The 27,993-nt window shown below is 49.1% G+C and overlaps 1 protein-coding gene across 4 annotated transcripts in view; it reads right to left on the minus strand.

The window, feature by feature from the left end:
- The window catches only part of LOC142048026 (tetraspanin-15-like), a 61,841-nt gene extending 34,397 nt beyond the window's left edge, over window positions 1-27,444 (minus strand). For 2 of the 4 annotated variants that reach the window (XM_075074519.1, XM_075074516.1), the window contains exons 1-2: window positions 11,579-11,812; window positions 4,303-4,488 (exon numbers count right to left, since the gene is read on the minus strand). In XM_075074519.1, coding sequence (XP_074930620.1) covers window positions 4,303-4,488; window positions 11,579-11,665 — 273 coding nt within the window. In that variant the 5' untranslated portion in view covers window positions 11,666-11,812. Of the gene's footprint in view, window positions 1-4,302; window positions 4,489-11,578; window positions 11,813-27,154; window positions 27,334-27,362 lie in introns of those variants that run through there. The other 2 variants (XM_075074517.1, XM_075074518.1) reach the window with 2 other exon arrangements.
- Between the last annotated feature and the right edge of the window lie 549 nt (window positions 27,445-27,993).

A 27,993-nucleotide genomic window follows, 5' to 3' on the forward strand; every position in this document is an offset into this window, starting at 1 on the left:
AAAATCATGAAAAGGAGCCAATTTGGGCATACTCAAGAGCAAAACCCGACTGCCAGAACAGCCTGTCCCACTGCAATTCCAGCTCCTAAACCAAGCCAGCCCAGCTCCCCCAGCCATCTAACCGAGCAAGGAAAATATTGATTTTTACAGTCTATTCACTAAATCACCCTGAACTCCCTAAAAGCAAAGGCAAGCCATCTTTGTCAGCCAATTTGCAGTTCTTCAAGCCTTGCAAACGTTAATGGTGACAGAAGAAACTTGATTTCCAAGCAGAAACTCTTATCCCATCTATTAATACCAGTCTTCATAATAGCGATTACATACGCCTGCAGCTAAAATCTCCAGGTCTTGCCTGTAATTTTTCTAATAAACTTGAGAATCGCAAGCAGACAGCAGCTTTATTTAATAGATTTTCCTTGGGTTATTAGAGAAGTCATTAAAGACTTGATAATCTGGCTTACACACGGGTTGTGCATGACAATTCCAGGCAATGACTGCAGAGAATAAGATTGATAAGGAAAAGATTAAAACCAAAATGTAATTTGTGGTACTTTGCAGGGGGGATATTGGAATAATATATCAAGTGGCAGACTTAGGAGCTGAGTGGCTTTTGTAGCTAAGAGAAATGTTGGTTGATTTTTGTCCAGGGGGCTAAGGAAAATCAAAATCCATCTGTCAGCAGTAAGCGACTGAGATGAATGAAGATTTAACAAGCACGTACACACCTGCACCTACAGCCACTGCAGCCGCTGTAAAAAAAATGGTTATCAAAGTCAAGTGCTATCTGATGAATTTTTGTAGGGCATTGAAATATTTTCTCCTTAATAGAGAAGAATTTATCAAGATTTAACAAGACATATTTTTAGATGAAGAGACAAGTCAATTTTTATTAGTGATTTGAAGTTCGGGGCAGTTTTGTGCTCGTCGTTAGCTTGGGTTCCCTGAAAACGCGTGCGCAGGCATCTGAGCAGCTGCAGTACATCTGCATGCACAATCTCCTAAGAACCCAGAGGGATTCATGCATCGATTTTCCATCAGCCTCAATATATGAGTTTTTATGCTGTCTCATGATACCATCTCCAGGGTCTGTCCTGAGTCTTTTTTTGGGGCTCATACGGCAACGCTCCCTCCGCCATGGTCCCTACACTACCGAGTCCCCTCTCAGGGTGCACAGTTTACAAAACTCACTAACCAATAACATATTTTCAAGAGTTTTCTTGGTAAAATTCAACAGAAAACTAGTGTGAAACAAATTCTACAAATGAAAGCAACCCCCAGCCTTGAGAGGCTGCTGCACGAGAGAGGGCGTCCCACAGCGAAACCCCCTATGAATTCCTGGGATGAGCACCCACTTTTGGGTGACAGGTGGAAACACTAATGCATTTCACAGACAATTCCAGCATAAACACTGCTGAGAAGGCCAGGCTTGGCTGCATGGTTTTGCCAATATAACTGCAAACAGGTAAGCGGACAAGAAAACATCAAGTAATTCAGTGCATAAAACCAGGCCAGCAGCCTTTCCAGTCTTTCCAGTGCAGCCCAGTCTCTCTGGGGAACTGTGTTAAGCTACGGGGATAAAGCACTTTTGCTGGGATAAGCTGCATCTCCGCCAGAAACACTAATCCAGGGTTGCTCCCATACAGACCTGTAACCCCTTTGAGCAGGCATGGCTCATCCACAGCTCATCCAAGGTGGCAGAGCAAGCCAGAGGTGGACGTGCAAACCCACGCTCGCGGCCCGAGCTCTTAGCAGACAAAAAATGCGCTTAAAGAGTGTCTCTATGAGCTTGCAATGTTATTTGCTACAATAAGAGGTGGCATCATGGTTTTAGGCTCTGTGCAGACCACAGACACCTCCCATATTTGTGCAACCGTACAACACCTGTGCAAGGAATGCCCTTATCTCGTCATCAAGGGCATTTCCAAAGTGCTTTGCTGCTGTCATGCTCTCCTCCTCGTGCTGATGCCCATCAAGCTGAGTATATCTATGGGGGAAACAGTGTTTCAGCTCCAAGGCTGGGAATTAGGCTGGATCCATGATCATAAATGGGTAGTGGTTTAGTGGGTCTGGGGTTTAGTGGTGGACGTGGCAGTGTTAGGTTTACGGTGACCTTAAAAGGTCCTTTCGAACCTCAGTGATCATGATTGTATGAAATATCTGCTCCCAGAAAATAGATAATCAATGTAGAATTGGGCCATTTGTGCTGCTCCGCAGCCAGCTAAAGGCAGGGGAGGAGCCTTGAGTAACCCTAAAAACCCACCACCCAGAAATAAAACATATTTCAACACACGAGACAAACACCCCCTTTCTCGTATCCTAGCCAAAAGGGATGTAAGTGTTACTGTGCATGATGACTTCCACGGGTATTGCTTTATTTATTCCACATGGCAGGCGTGAAGCTGCTTATATCCACAGGGAGAAAAAGCCAACCCAAATGGGGAGGATTATTTCTTTTTTCTCAGCTGTGCCCATTGCAGAATTGATTCGGCCGACAACCTGTGAAATACAGCTAATGAGCTTGGGTTTCTGTCGCCCTGGGATGCTCCAAGGGTGAGATTTCCTACCCTCTGATGTGTCAATTTTCCACTTCCAAATTCAGTCTGGGTTGTGGAATCAGAGTATTAGCTGTGATTCATGCATATTAGCACAGAAAGGAAAATATTACCAGAAATTTGCAGTACTTATCCTTCTTTGGAGTAAGCCTAGACAGAATGAACACAATGCTGTATGGCTTTAAAAGCAGACAAACAAAAAAGATGATGAAAAGTTCTCCACAAGTGACATAACTTCAGCTTTGGCAGAAAAATATTTGAGGCTTAGATCATAAAGAAACACAGAGCTTTCCCAGTTGCTCTGATGGGCAGGAAAAAGAGGGTTATGTTAGAGGCATAACTGAGTCCAGGCAAACGCCCACTGTTGTAACGGCATCCAGACAGAAAGAGAAATCATCTGATGGGGAATTAAAAAAATTTTAAGCAAGCAAGCTACCAGCTATCAGGGCTTTTAAAACACCACCTGGAGGGAAAGTCTCCAGCCAGTCCCTTAGAGACCCCTCCAAACACCCGGGGTCAGGACGCAGCTCTTGAACAGAGCAGACGGTGTCTCATCGCAACCGAGGTCTGATGGGAAACCTCCTCTTCTGCTCTCTCACTGCACAGCTTTGATCCCTGCAACCTGCTCAGGCGTAACGCAGCCAACCACCTATCGCAGGTGGCACAAAACCAGACGCGTCGAAAAGCAATGAAAATTTCATCTGCTTATGCAGAAGCAAAGACAATATTGGTTTTCCAATTCGGGCTCCCACCTGTATTAATTGGAAATGCAAATGCTGAGCAATTTTTAAAAGCAAAATTACAAGCTAGTACAAGCGAGCGCTAGCTACCCAGAGTGTTCGACTTTAATAAACCGATCAACCCAAACCAGCGGGAGATGGAGGTGTTATGCAAACCATTAGTATGTGAGGCACGCACATGCCACCAGCAAGGCTCTGTGGACCAGCACGGATTATTCATCCAAAAGAAACTTCTTCACCAAGGGAGCGCCAGACGCACCCAAAGAGCCGACAGAGCTGTCACAGAGCTTGGTGATGGACACTGGCCCTGGCCAAGGGTGGTGGAAGAGCTTCTCCCCTGTCTGAAGGGAAGGAATGACTTATAACTCAGCTTCTAAATCCCTGCAGCCTCCTGTCCCTCGCTGGAGGCAGGGGTGTTACCCCAGAGCAAGGGCAGGCGATGAGCTGCCGGGAGGGCAGGCAGTCGGCTGCTCAACGCACCGACAAAACCCCTGGAAAGCAGGTTAGGAGCGGACAGCTTTGCCCTAGTGTCCTGGTTCTCTTCCATTTTAGGCTTCAAAGGTAATTTCTCCCCCTCTCCTAAGAACTCCCTTGCAAAAGGAAACAAATTTATTTTCTATTGGCACCGTCACAGCTAAAATAAACTTAACAGTGGAGACTTTGCTCCACCAGAGATGGGATTCTCAGCCCCAAAAATAACTCCCTTGTTACCTCAGGAGGAAGGCAGCAGCTCTTCCCGCAGATGCCGGGAGGCATTCAGCCATGGGTAACAGGGAAATTAGGGTGTCAGCTCTGCAATTTAAATATATCCTCTCCCCATTACCCCTCCGCTGGCTTCACGGTATTGCTGAAAACACCAAGCAGTCATGCCATGCAAGCATTTAAATCCAGAAAGGGGCACACGGTTGCCATAAGTCATGGTGGCGACTCTTTAGGATACATTAATTTTCCTCCCTGAGATCACCCAGACCATCCCAAGGGCTGCACGGAGAGCGTGGCGATGGCCTTACCGTCTTCAGCAGCGTCCGGTTGTCCCTGAGGCTCCCCACCATGCCGACGAAGGAGACGCCAAACATGGTGAAGCCCAGCAGGAGGAGAATAATGGCTGGAGCCAGGAAGATCCCTTCCAAGGTTTTGTGCTTTTGCCTCTCCACTTCAGCGTAAACCCCAATGCACAGGATCACGAGGCCGAGGATCTGCAAGGGAAGCACGGGATGGGATTCAGAGGGCACCGGGGGAAAAAGTAGAGGCTTTGACGGAGAGGTGGAAGACGTCGCAGATGGCCAAGGAAAAGGCACCCAACTCCGGGATGTCTAACATCCAATCCCAAATGGTACTGTCAGCATTTGGCACATCCCCTTTGCTCGAGGCTGGGCTGCTCAGCCTCTGGCTGGAAAGGGGATGTATCATTGCAGCATGATCCAGCTAACTGGGCACCTTTAAGCTAGGTTTTGCTTGGTTTTTCCTCTCCCTTTCCTGCCTGTATCTTCATGGTCTGTCTGGATGCTCAGCTTGGCCCTTGCCTTAGGTCTGATAGACCCAGAGGCTGAAAGTCATTACCACTAACAGCCCACCCTCCGATAGCACTATCACCAAAACAACTCACTTCACTCCATTTTTACACCTGGCTTTAGCACCAGCTTGCACCCAAACCCACAGTGAGCCGCTCGCCCTCTCTTCGCCAGCACCAACAATTAGAAACAAAGCTTGCTGCACTCCTACAAAGCGCTTTTGATCCCCGGCTGAAAAGTGCCATAAAGAAAAGCAACAGATTATTTATGACAACCTTCTTCCCCTCTCTCCCCTTTCAATGAAACAGCCCTAATTGAAGAAGAGAGTCTAACGATGCTGGGATAAAGCAGGGCTCTGAAAAGGGCTGCTCACATCCCTTCAGCTCCTTCAACATCAAAGCCAGCAACGCGATCCCAAGCGTTTCGTGCTGTCAGGAGCCGTCTGCATCGTGCCCATCGGCCCCGCGGTGCAGCTGGAGGTGGGCGGCTTCTCAGCCAGTGCCGAGCTGACACCTGAAAAGGTCAGCAAGGAAACCGAGGAGCATCCGGAGGCCTTTTCACGCTGCTTTTAGCAGCCCTCCCCAGCCCAAATCACAGCAGGAGGCTGCTGGGGGAAAGCCCCTGGCTGCAGACACCCGCACCCAAAAGCCTACATTGCCAAAGAGGAAAAAAACCTTGGTTTTTTCCCCTCCTTTTCCATCGCTTTCCCCTTTCCAAAAGGCTTCATTGCCCCTAAACAGTTTGTTCGTTTTCCTAAAGAGTTTGCTTGAACATTTCCTGTTAATTCACGCTGACAATTTGATCCTTAATTTTCATGCACGTTCCTCAGGTTTTTTTGGCAAGTTGATTTTCTTCCCTACTCTGCCCGGGCACTATTTCTGGTGTGTTTGTGTAGCTAGTTTATGTCTATCAATCACTGTCCGCTTTCAGGCTCCATCTCATCTGTAAAGGAATAGAAATCTCTCAGAAAGTGAAATTGAGACTTGTGATATTTTACAGACACTTTAGTTCGTTGAAACCAAACAGGCAGGCCTATTTCTGATAACAGGCTTTTAATCACAGTTTCTTCTCTATACTCTGTTTTAAGTGTCAGGTTGGTGCATTGGGATTAGGTTTGATTTAATGTTTATCCCTTATACGGTGTCCCAGGAAATACACTTGGATTTGAAGGCAGGGGGTAGACATTAATGCACACCATGCGGCCCCCGCTAATCCCCGCTGTTCCTCCCGCGTGCCAATCAGAACCACTTTCTCCATTTTAATTAATCCATCTGCCATGCGAGTGAGGGAAGAGATCCCAGAAAGCACCCGGAGCAAACCCAGGAGGGGGCTCGAGGCCTGGATGCTCCAGGGCTGAGGAAGCCGTGCGCATGGGACGGGCTTCGGGTGCTAGCAAGGGAGAGAAAACAAGGAGGGTTTTCAGGATAGACACGTGCATTGCTTAAAAATAGCTTTTCCAGGGCTGAAAGCATCCTTGCAAAATTTAAAACACGTGGCACACACGCGGCTGCTGCTGAGCGGTGCCAGTCCTTCCTCCCAGCATTGCCACGGCCATCCCTTTGGCAGGGAAAACCCATTTTTTGGAGGAGGGGCACGCACCGCTTATTTGCCATGCAAACGCGACAGGGACATGCAAGTGCAATGGGGAAATGGCTCCACAAAGCATGGGGAGATACTTCAGCATGCATGGCTTTTTTTGGGTTCATGGCTTAGAAGAGGCTGCGTGCTTTGTACGCCCAAGCACCTCAAACTAGTCCCTGGGACTAACAAGCAAATTCTGAGCTGATCCACCTGAATTTCTTAGCTCTCTCCCTGTTTAGCTCCTAGTTTAAAAGATCACTCAGCCCCTTGCAACCTGCTTTGATAAGGGTTAGTGCTGCAGGCTGGACCCCAGCCCATCTCTGCACCCCACCGGCTAAAAAGCACCCTCCGATTAAAAAAAAAAAAAAAAAGAGTTGCTTCTGCTCAAAGCAGCTTAAAACACAAAGCCTCTCACAAAGCGGCAACACCTCGAGGAAGGGAACGGATATACTGGCGCATCTCCCAGCAAAGGCAGATGGCAAAGGAAAGCTTGCCTGAATATAATGAGTTTTGGAAGGACAAGCAAGGAGCTGGTGCTGTTGCAGGATGGGTGGCAAAGGGATTTGGATGGAAAAGAGCTGGGGAGAAAGGTCAGCGTTCCCTGAAAGCAGCATTTCTCTGAAAAAATGGTAGATTTGGAGCAAACCAGTGACGTCCAAGTCTTTGTCAGGACCTATGCAGCACCGGAAAAATCTGCAAGGGAAACCACCACGTATTTCATCAAAAACCTGATCATCCCATCCCCCTTTGGCCACGGATGAGCATCAAAAGCCACAGGAAAAGTTCGCGTCGCCCCTTGCAAAGCCCGACTGCTCTGGTTGCCATCACTGGGTTGCTCCGCAGGAGGGTTGGTTTTGCCATGGAAATTCAATCAGCCCGGCTATTTTTGACTCCTGGCGTCACATCCCTTTTCTTCCACCCGCACTTGATGACAGGGTAAGGCACATAATGAAGTTTGCTGGTAAATCCTCTGTAGTTACATATTAATTGCCCTGTGATCACCTTAATACAGCGCGAACACCAGGACAGGCAGCAGCCAGTAATTACAACTGCTCTGCAATGCATCTAAGAGAAAAAGCAAATCTGCACCTACCCTCTAATGACGATCACCCCGTTTCTATACGATAACAACCGCGCCATCAAACCATCGCCGCAGGGAAATCCAAGGAGGTGGCTGCAACTCCACCAGACTTGCAGTGAAGGCATCCTGCATCAATTCTCGTCTTACAAGCTAGGAAGAAATCACCTCTGGGTTTCGTTTCAGCCCTGCTTGGTTTCAGCACTTGGAGTCTGTAGGAGCTGCGTGGGCAGGGGGTGGAAGGCAGCGAGCAGCCGCCCCAGGATGTCCAACCTCCATTCCTACCCAAAGGACCCCCGTGACACGCCTTCCTCCCTCCCTCCCATACTCCTGGATGGATAGAATTGCAGACCTGGATTTCTCAGCCCCATACATGTTGCTATGACCAAACCTTCCCCCCAGCCAGGATTTTAGCAGCCTCCAAAACCGCAGTTAGATGTGGGGCTGTGTCCCAGGGGAGGCGGGAAGACCTGACACATTGCACCACGCTGTGACAAGGCCGCACAAAGTGCGGCCCCCTTGAATTGGCTCCAACGGCAAGAAGCAAAACGACTCGACAAAGCACAAACCAGGGAGGTTCAGTCCCTGGTGGGGGGATGCTGCAGAACCTGACAACTTAGAGAGCATTTTTTCTTGGTGATGAGGAGCTGCAGGTCTGCCCAAGCCCCTTCCCCTTCTTTGCAACCCATTTCCAAAGCTGTTTCACTCCATCCTCATCTCTTCTTAATGGGATAACAGTGATGATGGTTTTCCTCACCAGGCATTTCTCCATTTAATGGGCAAGGAAAGATCTGAGGGGGAAGTTGGGGACTTGGGAAGGGGAAGAGCTAAAAGGGGAAATCCCCGGTGGAAATCACTGTCTCACTGATCACAGAGCCATTTAGAGACCTGGCGGTCAGCAAGTGGGATGAAAGGCAATTAATGAACAGAAAATAATATAATACTCAGCTCTGATAATGCTGAGAGGGTCTGGGGGGTACCAAAGCTTGAGCTCACAGCTAACCCACAGGTGAGACAGGGAGTTTGCAAAGCTCTCTTCAAGCTATGGGCTCTCTGGTGCTTGAGATTGCTTCTCCAGCCTTGCATGACTTGGCTTTGGCACAGAGGTGGCCACCCGATGCTAATGGTCCTAATACCCAGGAGATGCCACGTTCCCCTTGTTCAGGGTCCAAAAGATCCGAGTAACAAGAATTACTCTCAGCCACGTGCAGAGCGAACAAGTACCGTGAACCCAAGGGGACGCTAACACGGCCAAAGCAGTGCAACCTCGAAGCCTGCCAAGGGCCAGGTGGCAGACGTGGCCCGTTCCAGGGTGAACGGCATTAACTGGATGAGTCAACACCACAGTGACACGAGGCAGTAATTTCTCCTTATTCGGGAACACCAGAAAGTCACGATGACGGTGGCTTCAAGCCCACGCAGACCCCGGCAGCCAGAATACGTGAGTCAGAGCACCGGCCTGGGGAGGAGCAAAGGCAACGGGGCATCGCTTCATTCTCCACCCAAGATGACCAGAGGTGCAAATCTAAGGGCAAAACTCTTGTTTTTCAAATCCCCAGCCCACAGCAGATTCATTCTGCCCAGCTTTTGAAGACCCGTCTGCCTTCAAATTAGCGGACAGGGCACTCCCGTTCCTCTTCAGAAGGTTTTATTGCAGTGTGCAGGTGAGAAACCGCGATATAGAAAGTGCTGAATGCTTTTAGTCATTAAAAGATAGAATCAGGGGATTAATAATACAGCGATTAAATACATCGTATAACGCTGAACTGCCAGCAGTATGTAGGAATGTAAAAAAATTTGCTTTTATAAGGGTCGATTAAAATAGTAGTTTTCAATTTTATGGGAAAAGTAAGAAAAGGAAAGAAGCATGTCTTTTTGAAAAGAAAATTCCAAATCTATGCCCTGCTGGACCCTTGACGAGCGTTAAATATACCTGTATAAAAGCAGCCGGTCCAACCCGCAACGCTCAAACGTCTCTGCCCTTTGCTCTGTGCTTGGCTAAAGCCACTCTCCAGTTTATCCCTTGCTCCTTTTACTGATTTTCCCACCTATAAATAAGTGCTTTCATTGCAGGAAAGCACCGGAAAGGATCTAGCGGCACTAGATCCAGTTTTCTGCAGGTTGGGACAACCCTACACTAGAAAACCATGATCAGTCTCACCCCAAACCTCCTCAACCCTTCATGGTGAACCAACTCAAGCCTTATTCCACTGAATTTTTACCCAGGGGATTAAATGTTTGAAGCCTTCATGCAATGCAAGCAAGAAGCTCCTACACAATCATTTTTTATCGAGTGCGTTTGGCCACGGAGAAACCCAGCCCTGGTCACGTCTGGTTAATGAGGCTTTGACGGGTTCGGCAGCGCCGTTGAATTAATACGGCAGCGACATGTGCAAATGAGGCCAGAAGTAGGTCAGGCGGCTGAACAGCTCGCAGGAGCCGCGCGATCCGTATGGATTCGATGGGGCAGTGTCCCGGCGCGAGGACCGGCCCAGGGCTGAAGGCAGGTTGTGTCGGAGTTATTCAAAATGACTTTTTTGTAGCTATTTTCCAGTCGCTGGGAAATTATTGAGTCTCTTCTTGCTGGCAGCCTCGCCGGGATGCCCACTGAGCCCCCCAAAATGCCCCAGCAATCAATAAGCCTCTGGCATTGAGATTGAGCTGGTTCATCCCATCGTTAATCTACGTCTGCACAGCACAGCCCCAACCTGGCTTCAGATCAGTTGGGAGAAAAAAAAACCCTGCACCTTCTCCCCATTCCTACAGCTGCTTAAAGGCATTTGGGGAAACCTCAAACCGAGCAAAACTCAGCTCTTCAGAGAAGGCAAAACCACGGTGACAGGTTTTCCTGCAGATTAATTCTGCAAGGAAAAATAATTCACTATCCTTACCCAAAAACTCAAACCACAGCCACAAACGGGTTAAGAAATCGGGATTTTTTTGGTCTCGCTGGGTGCAGCAGCGGTCCCACGAGGGTCCTGCCCAGCCCGCGGGAGATGCTCGAGCCTCCCCTCCCTCAGGGGCCTTCCTACCCAGCAGGCTGCAAGGCAAACAGCGAGATATTCTACAAAAAAACCCACCCATTTTTCTTATTTTCGTTCACGCCCTGGTGTGGGCACAAGTCATTCGGTGCCGTGAGGCAACCGGCTTTGCCGTCTCCGGCTAGCGAGGGTGAGCGCCGCCCTCCCAGTGAGCTCGATCATTAAAAAAAAAAGCGGGGGTGGGGGGGGAAATAAAAAGCATTTTCAGGCCCTGCTTACAACCTCCTTTGACCATTCAGAGCCCGCCTGGGAACTCAGGCAGATATTTCTGCGCGATTCTAGGCAATTACACCCATACAATTAGACACGCATACCATTATACGTGCCCAGCAGGCAGCCAAGCACGGGGCAAAGAGGATTAGTTAGACCTCAGGAGGCAATATCTGTAAATATGGACTGGATTAGGCAAGGTTAACCCCGAGAAGGCACTAACTTCATATCTCATGCATCAACTGAGGACGTACAGACCCTAAAGTGACGGAAAATTCCTTGCTTCCCCCTTCCCTGCTCCGACACGTACTTGCACCTCCCAGGTGCTGCGGCAGCCTGACCTGTAGTTGCCTTAATGATTCAAAACTGCTTAAAAACAAGCTTTCTTTTTACCTCTTAAAATAACCAACCTGGCTAAAATGCCCACACCACTCGGCGCCCGCTTTAGTGCCTCGGCCCTATCGAACGATGTAATCGCAGCGACCGAGACAGGCGGGGGCTCCGGCTGGCAATGCCGCCTGACGGGTGCTTGTGCGGGGAATACGTTAAATGTCCATGTTTATGCTCCAAATGCCTCAAAATGCAACTTGCTGCCGGGGGGGGGATTTGCAAGGGCAGCCCTGGGGACGGGCAGCCCCAGGGAGGTGCTCTTAAATCATCAGAACCTGTGTTTTCACCCAAGATTGCCTGTTTTGGACCCAGCTAGCGCTAAGCGCGAGGGGCTTCGCAGCACCTGATTTTACTGCAAGGGTTTGATGCCTTGGAAGGGGAAATTTTGACACCGAGAAGTAAAATTCAACCGACGGGGGTGGTACGGTGGGGGGAAAACACCAGGAAGGACGGAAAAGGCAACCAGAGCACCTACCGAGAAGAGGGTGGCATAGGTGGACAGAGCAAATTTGATGCTGTAGTAATAGAGGTGGGAATTTCGGCACTCGGAGGCTTGAGCCATCCTTGCAGCTCCAGCGGGGGGGGTTCGCTTGCTGCCTGCCGGACCCTCCCTGCTCCGGCCGGCTCCTGCCCTCCGCAGCGGGGCTGAAAGAGCGTACACATGCACACAGGCAAGCCTTGAACTTGAACTGCTCCCTCCGACTTCCTTCCGCCTGGCAGGAGCGGAGAGCAATTAGAGGGAAGGCAGCAGCAGCACAAGCGGCCAGCGTTAACCCTTTACTGAGTTTGTTGCTTGGTTTTGCTACCGAGAGCAACAGCAAAGCTCTGTTTAAGTGGATTTACTCCAACAATTATTCAGAAAATTGGTGCACAGGTGTATCTCTAGCAAATTTTAAACAGCAAACACGTTGCAGTCGGGGCCTCCCACCCTTGCTGGTGTGCTGAAAGAGCCTGTTGCTACCCCACAGCCATCCCAGGAGCTCTCCTGCAGTAGCAAAGGGTGAAGTGGCAGCCCAAAAGCTAGCAAGAACAGGGACAGATGCCCCCCAGGCAGCTGCTCGGAGCCCAGGACCAGGGAGCGATATCCAGATTTACCCAGATGTCCAGATTTACCTGTCATAGCTTGCTGCTGTGTGCAACACCTCCCTTTCAACACCACCTTGAGCTGCCCGGCGCTCGTGTGAATAGGAAGAAGGAAGGAGAAATTATTACGCCCAGGTTCAGCGAGGTTTAATACTTGAAAGAAAGGTGTGGGGAGAAAGAAACTGGCACGGGGAGACCACCTGGCTCCTGGAAGCTTTTGTACGGCCATACGAACGTAGTAGTAGAGAGTGTAAAACTGATGTTCAAATAAAAAAAGTAAAAAGATGAGTTTGGAAAAGCTGTGTCCGCAGCCAGTCTCTGATGATGCAGAGAAGCACCCAGCGAAGGGGAGCACCCTTCCTTTCTGCAGCTTGCCTCGGTGCGCAGAGACGGGAAGAAAAAGGAGCATCACCTGCGATGCGGCTCGTGGCCTGGGAAAAGTCTGAAAACCCCAGCTTTTGGGAGGAAGACGCTGCTTCTCTCTGGGGTAGCCAAATGGAGAATTTAAAGCGAGGTTTGAAGAAATAACAGCGACTCAGGGCTGCACCCAGAGACGTGGGAGCTGTATTGACCCAGCTCTTAGCAGGCATAGAGTAACTCAGCACAGCAGAAGAGACCATATCCCTTTCCTTTTAGTGTGCAAGCAGCAAGGGTGAGAACAGAGATGGGATGACAGTTACACGATTATCAGTGGCCAGCAGATCCCAAACACTGAGGATATTACACCTCAGGATATGATAATGGGATGAAAAATGCCCCAAAAGTGACATTTCTGGCCATGACTGAGCTACAGCTGGCCGCGATCAGGCTGAACAAGCAAAGAGAGATGGCAACTTTTCTCCCCAGTTTTTAAAACCAATCTAAAATGAACTTTCAGTGTGTTGGAGCCTGGTTTCTACCAGCGCTTTTCATGCTGCTAACAGCCAGTGAAGCGGGCGCTGTGGATGTCTTATTCTTGGGCTAAGAAACCCCAACACCCAGCACTGAGCAAGAGGCATTTGGGGAGATGCATGACGCATTTCCTCCACCCTTTCTTTCCTTTTCAAAGATGCTGCAGCCAGGAGAACAGTCAATTAAAAAGAAATATCCACTTGCCCCCATGACTTTTCTCATGGTTTTCTAACCTCTTTCCATCAGGATTGACCATGCACCGGCACAGAGATCACAGGGCTTATTTTCAACTCATTGCACAAAGAAATTTTGGTGCTTGGTGACCAACCCTCTGTGCATTCATCTACTTCTATTATATGCTTTCTGCACTTTAATTCAGAAGTCAACTTAGTGTGCAAAAGAGCGAGGTGGAAGCAGTATTTCCCTACAAAACCAGGCTGTGACACAGCTAAGGGATGGCCCAAGCAGCAGATTTAGACCAGCCTTAAACCATCAGGTCCATAGATAATGCTCAACACTGCCTAAAATTTCCACATTAATTTGAAGCCACATTTAAAAGAATGAGTCACCATAAAACTTCAGCTCAGCCTAGGTTTTAGCGGTAATTTCAGGCTCTCTCCCCTTCTCCACTGAATCACAGGCAAAGCCCAAACCTCCGGCAGCATAAATCAGGCCAGAAGCCTGGGAGCACATTGCAGGCTCTTCCCCAGCACCATTTCCCCATCAGCCAGTAATTAACACCTGATATTCCACAAGCAGTTAATTGTGCCCTGCAACTCCTTGCTAAGAAAACAGATTTGTGCCTGCAGGGATAGGAACAGCAATAAAACTCTCCGGCTACTTCTATACAACACCGTTAATGCACTCAAGGAAGGGAAGGTTTGCTTTCCATGATTTTCACTGTCGCCCAGCCCTCGGCCCAGGAGGGTTGCTGGTGCAGGGACACAGCAGTCCCACACGTGACCCAGGAATCATTTTTACTGCCCTCAAAAATTCTTTAATTTAAAGGAAAGCACGTCTGCAAAAGCAGCGGCAAGTTGCCCTCCCAGCTCCCACCTTGCGCATGGAAGCAGGATTTCAGCATTTTCCCCAGCAAGCCCAAACCCCTCCACTAGACCTCCAGAGATCTTTCAGTTCTACCTTTTTTTTTTTTCCTCTCTAAGCAAATGAGACTTTATACCATGCTTTTCTTTCTGCAAAAGAGTTGATAAAGATCAAGCACTCTTCCAGCAATGCAAACACATGCAGATGCTTTGCTGCTTGCATCTGTAGCAATGCACCCAGACACGAGTGGGCAGGGGCCGACCTTAAATCATCCGTTTATTTATACTAACATTACCATAATGGATAGATAATGCACAAGCCCTGCTGGACACGAGGGAGAGGCAGGCACAGCTTTTAAAAAGCTTAGTGTTCAATGGAATAAATTCTGTGGTCCAAATTTAAACAGTACTTGAAACTGTGCTCTATTTAACATCACTGTGGCGCGATGCTCTCAGGGTGCGGAGGGAGCAGGGAAGGGCCATGGGAACGGGGTGGGGTTATTATCCTGAATAATTTTTTCCCCTCTGATATTGCTGCTGGAGCTCAGGGAAGGTCGTAGAGTGGCTTCATACATAGGCAACGAGCAAGCCCTTATTTATGGGTTTTAATCATTAATGTGACTCCACTTCTGGCAGGATCAGGCCCAGGCAATCATTAACTGCAGGAAGAAATGACTCAGCCAGCATTTAACTCTTGGGACCAATAGGGACCGTTCAAACAGCGGGACATCGACCAGCAGCCAAAATTTGGGAGTTTGGAGACATTTAAGGGGGTGACGCTGCTGCTGGAGGGAGGTTATTCCACCAGCAGAGCCCTGTCCCCCTCCAATGCCCAGAGGATTGGGATTCCCTTCCCACCCCACAAATCACCCCAGGCTTTACAGGCAGAAAGTTTCATGTAATAATCCAGTAAAACAAAAAACTGAGGCTGCAGGAAAACACGCTAAACCCTCCGAGGGACCGAGCCTTGCTGCTAACGTGCCCTCTCAGTGGTGCTTGGGCTGGCTCTGCATGCAGCCGGCATACCAAGCGCTTTCAGTAAAGATGCTACGTCTTCCCCCAGGCAGGGCTCCCCAGCATATTAATTGTAAATAGCTGGCACAGTGGGCCCATGCCCCCCACTGCCACTTAACTTCACCAGCTTTACCTTTGCAGATGAAATTCTGCCCCCTGCCAGAAGCACGGAGAGGACATTAAGCAGGATTTGTTGGTGCCTTGGGGTAAGGAGGGGATGCAGGGGGCAGGACTTGGCTGGGTGCAAGGGGAGTCCCGTGCACAGGCAGCAATGAGCCCTGCGTAAGCAACCAGAGGGGAAAAAGGGGGCTTAGGGAGATTTTAGGAGAGGTTTCATCATCAAAAAACTTAGATCTGGGGCCTGGTGGAGATCCACGCAGTGATTGCGCAGAGCTACTAGATGGAAGTGGGTGCTGTACCCTGCCTGCACCTCCCCTGGCCCCAGCTGGGGCCAGCTGCCCCAAAGTCATTAGCAGCCCCAAAAGTCATTTCAATGGGATAGGAATGGCCAGCTTGCAGGCAGAAGCGCTAAGGGAGCAGCCAGTGTTTGCTGCTTTGGTGCCTAGGTTCACTGCCTTTATGACACCCGTTGCATGAATCAATTAAAAAGGGTTTTCATAGGATCCTGCTGCAATTTCCTAGCCCCAGGTTAGGACTGGAAAGTGTTAATTTAAGGTTTAGCACTTCAGCCCAGGCCAGTTCAGGGCTGCCCACACGGGCACACTGCAGCAATAGGCTCCATCCTGTCCTTTCCGAGCCAGAGAAACGACCACGTGCCGCAGCCTCACTCCATCCTTCTTCAGACACGAGACCACCCAAATTACAGGTCCTGCCAACCAATTTAACACCTAATTCCATGGAAAGTGGTGCTGCTGCAGCTCTCAGTCTGCACTCTATTTGCAAGCAAGCCACGCTGAACATCCTGAATGGGAAGAAGTTTTGCAGATGAACACTAAAATAGGTTTAAATGGCAAAGCCCCTCCTCATCTCCGTCAGCTTCAGGCTGTCAGACCATATCACACCCCCTTTGCTGACGGGGAGTTTGGTTTTACTCCCTGGCATAGCAGAACAGCAGAAAGCAAAAGTTTTACTCATCCCTGCAACTTCATTAGCAACTATTTGTGCTACTCTTAACGCCGTTCACAAGCTTTGATGCGGGATTTCTCAGGCTTTAACTGACCACTTTCAGCACTCTCACTTCTCCTGTTCCAAAACCCCATGCTAGTAAGGACTCTTTAAAGGCACAGGAGCTTTTCTTCTCACGACTTTTCTCCCCAGATCTACTCTGAGCTAGTTTTTCCATCTTCACAGGCAACAGCAAGCCCCAGCCCCTCCTTCTCCCGCATCCTTCCAACTCTCCATCTGTCCCAATGGAAAAAAATTAGCCAAACACTTTTTACACCCAATGCTTGAGCCATGTGGAGGTGCCATTTCCCTTTATTGGGCCACGAATAAATCAAGTTGCCAGTTTCCAGATGAAACCCTCCAAGTCCAAGCTACATTTAAGCACCAGGTTCCACGTTCCCCTCGGCTTCGTTACCCCCCTCCTGCAGCAGCTGAAAGCACCAATGTTTAATAAACACAGCGGCAAATGAAAAGACCTTCCGCAGTGCAATTGCATTACTCGAATGGCAACTTGGCCTGTATTTTTTTTTTCCCCAGGCAGTGATTAAAGTGGAAAACGTTAATCTGTAGGGCTGCGAACCGCAGCACAGCTGGTTTGCTACAACCGGGAGCACGGCAGCTATAAAGAACAAAGTGAGCAGCAGGGGGGTGGGAGGAGAAATCGCTCCGAGGAGTTAAGATAATAAGCAAGCAATGCTGGAAGATGATGAGCAGGAATAAAACCAAAGCATTAACGTGCAATTTTCCGATTTGTAAAACACACCGATTACACGAGGAGGCGAGGGAGCAGGGCTTGGAGGTGCCAGGCTCAGTGTCGCGCTGCAGCTGCTGTGCCCACGCCAGCGGTAAAATCAACGTGGGGAAGAGGAATCTCTTGCTTCTGCGGTTCGAGCATCTTCCTGGGCAGCATTGGTCTGGAGAGCATCACTTTTAATAGCATAGGACAGAGCGGGCCTCCACAAACCTGCATTATTAGCCCCTCAGGAAGGGACTGACACCCCCAGCCGCCGCAGCTTGAGCCCCTGCAATTTAATTGGAGAAGGTGGGACAGCATTGCCTTCCGCTGGGTATTTGCAAGGTTCATACGCGCCCAGAGTTTCTGCCTCCTTCCTTGCAGCTCCTAAAGGCCCCATTCACTGGGGTCACTACTTCCTTCCCCCCGATCCCCCACTTTTTAACCGCTGGTGTCTCCTTTCTGGCCACTTGCTCTGCTGAGCCTCAGCGCTGGAGCTGTGCAGGTGGATGCAAAGGCAGAGAGCTCAGCTGGGTTAAAAAAAAAAGCCCAGACAGACACGATGGGACATCTGACAGATACAGCTTCAGCAGAATATCACTTATAATTCGGGCCAGTACATGCCAAAGGGTACAGAGACTGCCAGGCTCATAGCCCCAAGAAATCAGGTTCAGAGAAGTTATAATCGCAAAACAAAGATGAAGTTGTAGCTCATGGCTGGCAACTTTGCCTTTTCCTAGCTTTTTTTTTTTTAAAATATTATTTATTGGTTCATAAAACTCAGGAAAACAGGAATTTGATTCCATTTTCTACACCAGCTATGCTCCCTGCAGCACTGGGTAAAACCCACTGGGAAACCACAGCCCCAAAGACTCTTTCCAAAACACTGAGTCACCACAGTTCTCTCCATTAAAAAGCCTTGCTAATTAACCCGCAACAAATAACAAACTCATTACATGGGTTCCCAACACTAAAAATAACTAAAAACCTAAAAATAACCCCTCTGGACCTTGACCCCAAGGTCTCTGTGGGGTCCAGACCTGTCTCTGCCTGGGAAACGTGGCTGGAGGTGCTGTGATTTTCCTCCTATACCCATTTCTCACTCCTGTGCTAAGGTTTAGTCTCTGCCGTACACATTTCATCTATTGCTGCGAGATACCTGGCTAAACGCACTACATAATAAAGCCACAGGTCTGCAGAAATTATCCAGTAGATTGGGCTTTTGGGGAAGAAAACCTAACCTTCACCCTCAATTCTCAAGGAATCAGATGGGTATAATTATCCCTAAATTATTCTGAGCATATTTTTTCCTTTTTCCACACCCCCCCCCCCTTAACTGTGCATATTTTCTTTTTTTAAAAAAAAAGAATCAAAAACTCCTTGGAAGTCCCCAAGCTTGTTACAATTCGCCCAGAACGGGAGCCACTGCAATCAGCAGCCCTAATTTCATCCCCAGCAAACATTCCTCCTGCGATTTGCTCAGCTTTTTCCAGCGAAGGCCCTGCAGCAGCATCGACGGCACCGTCACGACAGGCAGGGCTGAGCCGACGTCAGCCAGCGTCGCCGCGGGAGCTGCGTCTCTCTGCAGTAAGTCACAGCGGAGATCGCAGAGATATTTTGCGACTCGGATGCTCGATGCACTGTTAAACTGCTAACGTATTGCCTGGGAACTGGAGAAAATTCATCGAGGCAGCAGCTTGTCAGGAGACCTACAGGCTCTTTCCAAACTCCTTCCCACCAACGCGCAACTAACCCTAGACCAGCGCACTCCCTCCTACGCGAGAGAGAAAACCAAAGCCTCTAGTGCAATAAAAATCCTCGATTTTGAGCTTCTGGCTCAAATGCCAGAGCACCTTCTGGTTCTTCCCCTACCACAAACGCCTGATTTACAGCCCTGATGATAAATAAGCGTTGCTCAGCCCTGCTCACGTTCCCAGGCCTTCAAGCAATGAGGGACCTGGAAAATACCCTCCTGAGCAAATCAGAGGGCCAGGTAGCTCAGCATTGGTGTCCAGCACCAGAAATAAGGATTCACTGCCCAAAGCCACCACTGACACCAGAGGATTATTCCACCTCCAAAATGGTGCTTTTGCTGGTGGTCACAGACCAAAACCCGCTCAGAGCAGTGAAAAAAAAATAACAAAAACGCACAATAAGGATCATCTCACATTTCAGTGCCTTTTAACGCCTATTTAGTGCTGCTCACGTAAGTTTTAGGGCCCCAAAATTAGATGGGAAGCTCTGAGGGGACACCTAAAGGCACATTTGTGTGTACCCACGCCCCAGATAAACAACTACATTGTGGTACCACCGCACATGCCCGTGGGAGGGCAGAAAGCGCATGAAGCCAGGGATGGCCAGTGTCAATGCACCGAGCGTAGGTTAACAGCCAACTCCAATTTCTCTACAATAAATGCATACTTTTTTTTTTTAATCCCTTGGTTGCTGCTTCCCTTAGATGTGTCAATCACACAACAAGATATTTTCAGGCCAAGCGTAAGGAAATTTGGACTGAATAGCTTACCGCTAAAAATAGTCACACTCCCTTGAAAGTCACCTTCCGGCAGCCTCCATCCTGCACTGGCTCCAGGAAGGGGAAAAGCCCCCCCAGATCACACCAATTTGCTATTTTAAAACCATTTTTTGTGGTATTGACAAGTTCAATTCAGCTGGTCTCCAAAGGGCAGCGGTTCCTATCGCAGGTTGAAGTTAGGCAGGAGAGAAGCGCTGGGTCTCCATTCCCCTTCTGCAGAGGTGGTCGGGTGGGCTCAGACAGGCTGCAGAGAGGCCGTGCCAGAGGATAACACATAAGCAATGAAATCAGGCCAAAAAGAGGAAAAAAAAGGCACTATTTATCCTACTGACAACACTCCTGCTGGCCCCAAACCTTTGCACCTTCCACGCCTAAAGGATTGGGAGCAAGTGGGACTACAAGAGCTGGAGACTCTTCCAGCCTTACTCCTCCCCTTAACGCTTGAGTAGCGCCCAGATCTGCTTTTCAGCCTCAAAAACATTAAACTACATTTCATTTCTTTATGACTTTTTTCCTCTTACGCCCCAAAACAATCGCACCAGCTGCTTTAGCCATAACTTCACCACTCTGTATCCCCACGGCAGTCGGCGACGCTCGGCGTATCAATGTGAGCACAGACCTCAACCAGCTGGTAAAATATGGACTGAATAACTTGCAGACAGAGCTTCAGAAGTATTTACTATCTGAGGCAGAAGTGCCAAACACAAAATGAGTCACGCGAGCAGCCTTTCCACCAGCCTTCCCCACTGCAACCCAGTACGGATCGACAGCACCCACACCAAGAGCCGCCTCCTCTATTCGGGCTTTTGAAGAGTAAAAACACAGAAGGTTTTATAAATCCCTCGTTCTTGCATAAGCCAAGAGACATCAAATCCTGATAAGCCTCTGGACAAACTCACTGAACATCTTTTTAGCCATATTGCCAGAGATTAAGTCCCCAGTAAGAAAAGTGGGTTCTAGATAGACACTGTTTAGCATTAAACAGAGGCTCATCTGTGGGGAAATGCCATCGGGATACCCAGGGCAAGTATTAATTGCCGTTAATGACCAGCCAGACAAAAACTCCAGCTACTAAGATAAATTAGAGCTGCAAGTCATCTGTGTCAGTGCTAATCAAACCTTGCTGGATAAAACACAGCTGCCGAGCTCAGCGCTGCGAGGGCAGCTCTATGTATGAGATGTCTGGTACGACATAAAATCCTCTTCCAAATGGAAAATAAGGATGGGCATTAATTCTACCATCCCTGCCTAAACCTGAGCAGCTGAGGATCGGGTGGTCCAGCAGCCATTTCCCTTCACAATCGTATTTTGACCTAAAGGTATTTTTTTTCAGCACTGGTCTCAGCTTGAACTCATTGCACAAGTGACTCATCTGTTGCAGGAAAACCAGCAGCCACAGAGAGGAACCCAATTAAAGAAAACAAAACAACCCACACCCAATCACATACAGAGGAAATAAAAGGTAGTTTTGGCCAAGGACAGAGCAGCTCTGCTGGCCCAGAACCCCAGCACAGCATCAAGGGGTGAGAATGTCAATGCAATATCCACCACCTGTGCTTCCTCAGAAGGCAAAATTTAAGTGGAAAACATAAAAAGATGAGTCTCTGCCTACAAATCAACCCCTAACCCCCCACCAGCCACTTCCACCTCCCCTTTGATCCTTACCCATCCCAGTAGCCTTTCCTAGGTTCAAAAACCATGGAAATAATTAAGGTCTTTTCTTTCTCTTGCCTTCAGGAGCTTTATCCATCCTGACAGTTGTTGGAGCTGCTCATGATACAATTATCTAATCAAGCCCTTCCTCCAGCAGCACGTACAGAGGGAGAGGAGGCAAAGCCCGTGTGCTCCCAGTAGGTCTCTGCTACCACCCTGCCCTGACGCAGCGGGGTACAAGCCACCGCAGCGTTTCCTCCGCAAGATTTTGCAATGATGAGGTGCAAAAATCACATGCGAGCCATAAAGATTTCCAGGGCGCAACGTTTTTTTTTCCCCACCCAGAACAGCAAATTTGTGGCTAAAGCCATTTTTCTTCCATCCACGCTGGCCACAAGCTTCCAGAGAGTCTCATTTCTTGGACTCCTTACAACCCTAAAACAAGCTAGATGGAAAATGCAAACTCACCTAGAGGTATGTCTGCTGACCCCCACCCTGCTGCCAGGACCTCTAAGGACAGCGTCTCGGCACTACTTCCCTTTGGGATAAAACAAGGCCCTTCTCTTTTAAGAGCAAAGCACGTTAAAGCACAACCTGCCTGGAAATAACAGCGCTTGCCTGACAACACCCAGCACATCTAAAATTTGGCAATTTCTCAAACGCCCGTAGGAAATGCTTTTAAGGAGGGAATCCCAGGCTTTAGTTGAACTAGTCAGCTGTTTATAACCTCCTTTTTTTGGCGTACCCAAAAAAACTCAATCACGCTGCAGGAAGCTGTAACTAACTTCGGAGTTTCCTATGGGAATTCAGGGCCGGCACGCTCCGGGCAGGATGCTGGCCAGCAGCGAGCAAACCCCATCCAACTTAATGCCCAAAACATTTCTACTCATCCCAAGCAATGGTTGCTGCACTCCAACCACGCGGTGCAATTGCTGGGTTTCTAGAAATCGAGCTGCAAACTGTTCAGGGAAGATGCGCGTGGAGCCAGACATCTGCACGGAGCCCGGATGCCAAAATCCTTCCCCCTCCCCCCTCAAATTATGCCTAAATTTCCCTGGCAGCAAGGCCAGGAGGCTCTGCATCTTTCCACCAGCTTCGTGCTCTTTCCCCTCCACCCCTGCGCCATCACAGCAACGAGCCAAGGTGAGGCGCATCCCCTAACAGGCTTTTAATTACTTCAAAACACACCATCTTCGAGCATACGCTTGCAAGTCAACACCCAAAAAAACCAAGAGGAGGAAAGAAGAGAGGCAACCCCAGCAAGATGTATTCAGGTTTAAATTGCTTAGAGCAATCATCCAATTTAGCTGACTTCATTTCATTTGCACACAGCCTAGAGAGCAGGGCTGCTCGCCTTACGGGTAATCTCTGCTCTTCATTTAGAGCACTTTGGGCAGATGTTGCCAGGTCAAAATAAAGCCCTCATTTAATAAATAAAAGGCCCACACTTGGAAACGCACGTAACAGAGTTACAGCGAGCAGAAGAGCAGCCGAGGCGCGCGGCTCGTTCTTTGGGCGCTGCAAGCCAACCGCCGAAGGGGCTGAAGCCGACCCGGAGAGGTTTTTCCTTCTCTCAGTGCTGAAGGCAGGAGTTTGCAAGACGAGGTGACCTCCAGATAAGACCACCATCATTAGAGGGGCCAGACTGGTACCACATCCTGCTTTTGTACCCGTTGTCCAGGTCTGTTGCTCCTCCTCTGCCTCAGCAATGGGTTAAACCAGCTGCTGAGCTACCTCAGAAGTCCTTTTCCCAGTAATTAAGAGCAGCTTTGCTAAAGCTGCAGCAACCCCCCCAAAACCCCACAGATCACCTTCCCCACCACATGCTCTGACATGCCCTGGGTGTTCGGTACAGGAAAAACATCAATAAACCCATCCTCAGCCTGCGATTGCACTGCCATAGCTCTGGCTGCCAAGACCGCAGGACCCGAGACATCTTTTTAAGCCCCAAAAAAAGACATTTTGATCTTCTTTTTGGTCTCCGGTGCTGCCGCACACCAGCACAGAGGTTGCAGCCGGCGATGCTTTGAGCTTTTCAAAAGGACCTGACACTTTCTTATCAAAAGAGGCCTCACGAGAAAAAAAAAAATTAGATTTAAAGCTTCTCAGAAGCAGAGATTTAACAGCTGCATCCATCTCCAGCCAGAGCACCTGACCCTTTGGGCTCCTGCATTTTGCAGCTTTGGTTGAGAGGCTGCTTCCAGGAACAGGGATGCTTTCCCACCCCCCCACCCCCCCACCCCCAAACCCTGTACAAGTTATCGAATTCATGAAGATAACAGCCAAGATGAGATCAGGTCCCAGAAGTCCCCATCTCAAAGATGCCCACAGCTTGCAAGAGGGGAGCAGGGGGAAAAGAAAAAGGGTTTGCAGAGGCATCTCTCCTTAATGGAGAAGCTGGAATAGGGACCAGCAAACAAAAGTTATCACGTCATGCGTTTCTTACTCTTTTCTTAATTCTACCAACTCTTTCCTAGAAGGACCCTGGCTAATTTTCCAAAACAATCTGCCCCAGCAGCCTGACGTACCCAAACGAACCCCATTTTCACCGGATTTGTTCCTTCAGGTGGCTCAGTGCCCACGGGGTAAGGCCAGCCTTGCTTACACCCAGCCCAGGATCGCTTGGGTGAAGCGCAGCGTAATCGGGTGCCAACCACAACAAAAGCCCCTGGGGCTGCTTAGTGTGCTTTAAATCCCCAAACCACCACACGTTGGGCACTCGGAGCACGCTATATTGTAACCTTCCAAAAAAAACCCCAAACCTTTTCTCAGCAGGCAACAGCGATAACAGCAAAGCCTGCCCGAACGTGCCAACAGCAGCACCTCGCGCACCCCGAGCCACCAAGCGATCCTCAACCCTTTTCAGCCCAAATCCCGTTGCATGAAACTTTGTCCTCCGAAAGCGCTTCCTCCCGGCTCTCGGCACAAGACAGTCAATACCCGAGGCAGGCGGCATGGAGACAACGGCGCAGGTGGCAGGACGAGCAGCTGTAGAGCATCAGGAGCAGACCTGTCCCCCCCAGCCATGAGCGCTGCTTCTTTTTTTTTTTTACCTTTAATTAAATAATGGTGAATGTTGGTACGAGCTGCATACCTTTGCCCTTAATTAAATCATTTACTGCAGCAGAACCCGTCTGCCTTCAGAGCATCATCTCAATTCTTTTACATCTTCCATAAAGTGATTTTGAGAAGAAAAAAAAAACAGAAAGAAAGAAAAACCCGCAATTTAATCTCCAGTAGCAAAAGCCCACTTGATTTTCCTCCTCGAGACACATTGCTGCCCTGCAGTGGCTCCTCACCTTTTCATATCGCCAATTCAAGCACTAATTCCTCTCTCCCCATCAGCCACTGTCAAGAATTATTCCTCTTTCCCTCTTTTATTGACTTTGGAGCTGTAACAGGGAGTTTTCATACTCAAACCAATTGCTCGCCTCTCATTCAACATGGCCAACACATCCCTAGCTGTGCTTATACAATCTCAACCAAATTTCAGGCTGGAGTTATTTATGGCCATAAGCACAAATTGTATTTTGGGAGGTGGAAAAAGAAAAGAACAACTGTAGCTAAAAGAGATTAACCATTTTTTTGGAAGCAGCTAGAAAGCAACATGCAGTTTAGCTCATGCTAAAACACTTTTGGCCAAGTTTTGGGTTTTTTTCCCCCCACGATTTATCCACTTAAGGCCCAGCTGAAGAGAAGGGCTTTCCAGCCCATGGAAACCTTTGCTACTAGTCCACTCCAAATTCACGATAGCCCAGGGCTACACCTCCAGCCCCATCGCCTTTGCAGTTAAAGGCTCCATAACACAAACGCGCCCAAAGCTCTGGTCTTCCCTGAGGCCCAGCATTTCTTTTGAGGATGTTTATCATTAATTCGAGGAAGGCATCCTTCCCACACACACCCCCAGATCCCCCATTGCCTCCAATACTGAGGACTTCCACAGCAAACTTCCTTTTCCTAACAGCTTGGCATAAAAAACACCAACCCACTTTATCTCCTGGAAGATTGTTTCCCAGCAGCTTGAGGATTTCCACCATGAAATAACAGCGAGAAATCCCAGCCAGGCAAGCGAGCTGCAGACAAAATACATGCAGGCAATGGATCCGCTGTAAAAAGGATGACTTCTTGCAGTTATTTTTGGGGTAGAATAATACCAGCCAATTAAACCACCATAAAAAACCCACATTAAAACAAAGGTCAGTCATTTACATACAAAAAGGCCACAAGAGAGAGTTGCATTCCTCAGCTAAAAGCATTTCTTGCTGCTTTTATTTGCACAGCTCGATCTCTCCGGCCGCTGGGGTCAGAAGGTTGAAGTTTCATATGGAAATAGCCTTCTTCAAGGAAGCATCTTTCTCTCTGGAGTCCTCTGGCAAAAGCTGATCTGAATCTGACTTAATACTGCATCCTTGCAAAGGGGATGAATTAAGAAGTCCCGGGAATGGAAAATAGTTTAATTAGCTACTGCTCGGTCTAGGGACCAGCTCGTTAGTTCACTGACAGCCAGGGAGAGCTAGCAAAGTGGGTGTTACGGGTGGAGATGAGAATTTGGAACTACAAATATGAAGACAGCATCACTGCTGTCTTGTCTTTACATGGCAAGCAATAACTGGAGCTGCAAGAGGTGTTTGCAAAACAAATTCCTCTGCAACCATCATCTGCATGAAGTTTGCCAGGGGCTCACCAGCCCCAGGCATGAAGTATTAATAAACTTCCCAATTCACCCAGTTTACAAAAGCCATCAAAGCTAAGCTACTAGCGAGCCACAAGACTCACGCTGAACTATTTTTATTTAGTATTTGCAAGAATTTGCTCTCAGCTGACCTCCTTGTGTCACCCCTGCTCCACGGCATTGGGCTAGGTGCGGCTTACGGCTAGGAAAAAAGCACCTTTTTCTCCCCAACTTTCCTCTCCCCAGGCAAACCGCCCGTCTCTGGCTGAGCCCTTCATCCCTATGACCTGCTTCAAAGCTTTGCAGGCAGGTTTCTTGCTAAAACACGGCACTTTGGGCTGGCAACGGGCTGCTGAACGAATTTCCCAGCCCAGAAGCCACCCTTCAGCATCACGATAAGCCTGCAAGTTGCAAAATTGGAAAGTCCAACAGGATACTGTTAATTTTCCCAGCCCCAAACAGGGACCAAGAGCGGAAAGTAAGCATCTTTGGATATGCTTGGAAGCCGCCGAGACATAGACCTGAGCAAGCTCATCTAAGCATCCCAGCTTTAAGACCTCCAGAGCCCTTCCCACCCAAAAGGTCTGCAATCCTCACAAGGAAAAGCGGGAAACAACTTCCCTGGAGCTGAACACCATCAACCACATCGTCATTCAGCCCATCCATCCAATGATGGATGTCTGAATGGGTTCTTCGAGGCTCTTTAGGCTGTCCTCCCATGGAAAAGGTGACACGTACTTCTGGAGCAGCAAACCCGGAGGAGCTACCCCTGTGCTGCGTTTGAGGTTGGCCTCAGCGTGGACACCAGGGTGGGAGGGGAGGAAGAGGCAAGAAAAAACAGGGCTTCAAGTCACCCAGAAACCCTCAGCTTTTGGATGCAGAACAGAGAGCAAGCGGAATCCAACACCGCTGGGAAACATCTAAGAGGAAGACAACCACAAAAAGCCCAGAGATAGCATGGTCAGAAAACACCAAGCCTGGTTTCATCTACTGCACTGGTCACCCAAGGCTCTTTCACCTCTCCACGTCATAGCTGCGGTGGCTGGTCACTCCTGTGACAGGGGCTAAAGCCAAAACTCCCACGTTTACGACCGAAGAGGATCTCACCCATCACTGCAGGCCATTTCCCAGGGATGCACCCGGCTGGAGATGCAAAACCAAATCTGTGCTTCATGTGCAACAACACAGAGGTGGGACAAGGCCAAACCTATCAGCTCCCAGAAGGTTTTTTGGGGGGGTGGGGCGGGGGTGGTGGTTTTGGGAGAAAGAGGTGGAAATGCATCTCCCCTAGGGTTGAAGCGCACCTCCAAGCCAGGGCTGCTCCAGGGTGCCCACAGCCAGTTCTTGCACGCTTTGCTTTACCACCAGCCACCCCTTGCAAGGCCAGGAGCATTGCTAGGACACCTGCACCAGGCTTCAGCGATTTCGGGCTGAAGATATGTCAGAAAGCAGCAGGAAGCTCTGAAAAAGGAGGGACACAATAAGGAGCAAGCTGCTGGGGAGAAGTACGACCTGCCTGGAGGAGCCTGGCACTCAAGGCAACGCAGCCACCGGCTCTGCTTCTCCTTTCCATTGGGAATTGCTCTTTATATTTGGGGCAAAAGACACAGGAGGAGGCTGGCCAGTCCCTGCACACTTGGGCATCTGCCAAAGCAGCAATAGCTCCACCTTCTTCACCCCTTAAACCTGCACACAGGCTGTTTTTCATCCCATTAACCTTCTTTTCCCCACCCCTCTCCATTAAGCAGTGCCACCAGCTAACAGAGAGAGGCAAAAGGCAACCCTTCCCTCTCCCGGTCCTTTGGATCCCTCTCTGCAGCTCACCCACAGGAGACAAAACTGCCATTTCCATGGCAAATTGCCCCATCATCAGCTCTTCTCGCAAGAGGCCACGGCTGGTCCGGGCTCATCCCCATCCTAGTAATGGCTGTTGGGCAGCTCGGCTTAAAAAAAGGGAGCCGGGACTTTTGAAGCAGGGCAGGCAGCAGCTACCCCGGCTTTGGGCTAAATGCTTTATGTCCTAAGTCCCGCCCACAGTCTAAGCCCGGCAAGACCCCCAGACTGCTGCACTGCCAGCTCTGAAGTTCAAAGCAGAGGTATTTTGCCTGGGTCAGGGGAAAAGGCTTTTGAACTTCCACAAAGG

Source organism: Phalacrocorax aristotelis, chromosome 24 (assembly GCF_949628215.1).
Source record: "Phalacrocorax aristotelis chromosome 24, bGulAri2.1, whole genome shotgun sequence".
NCBI classification, from domain to species: Eukaryota; Metazoa; Chordata; class Aves; order Suliformes; family Phalacrocoracidae; genus Phalacrocorax; species Phalacrocorax aristotelis.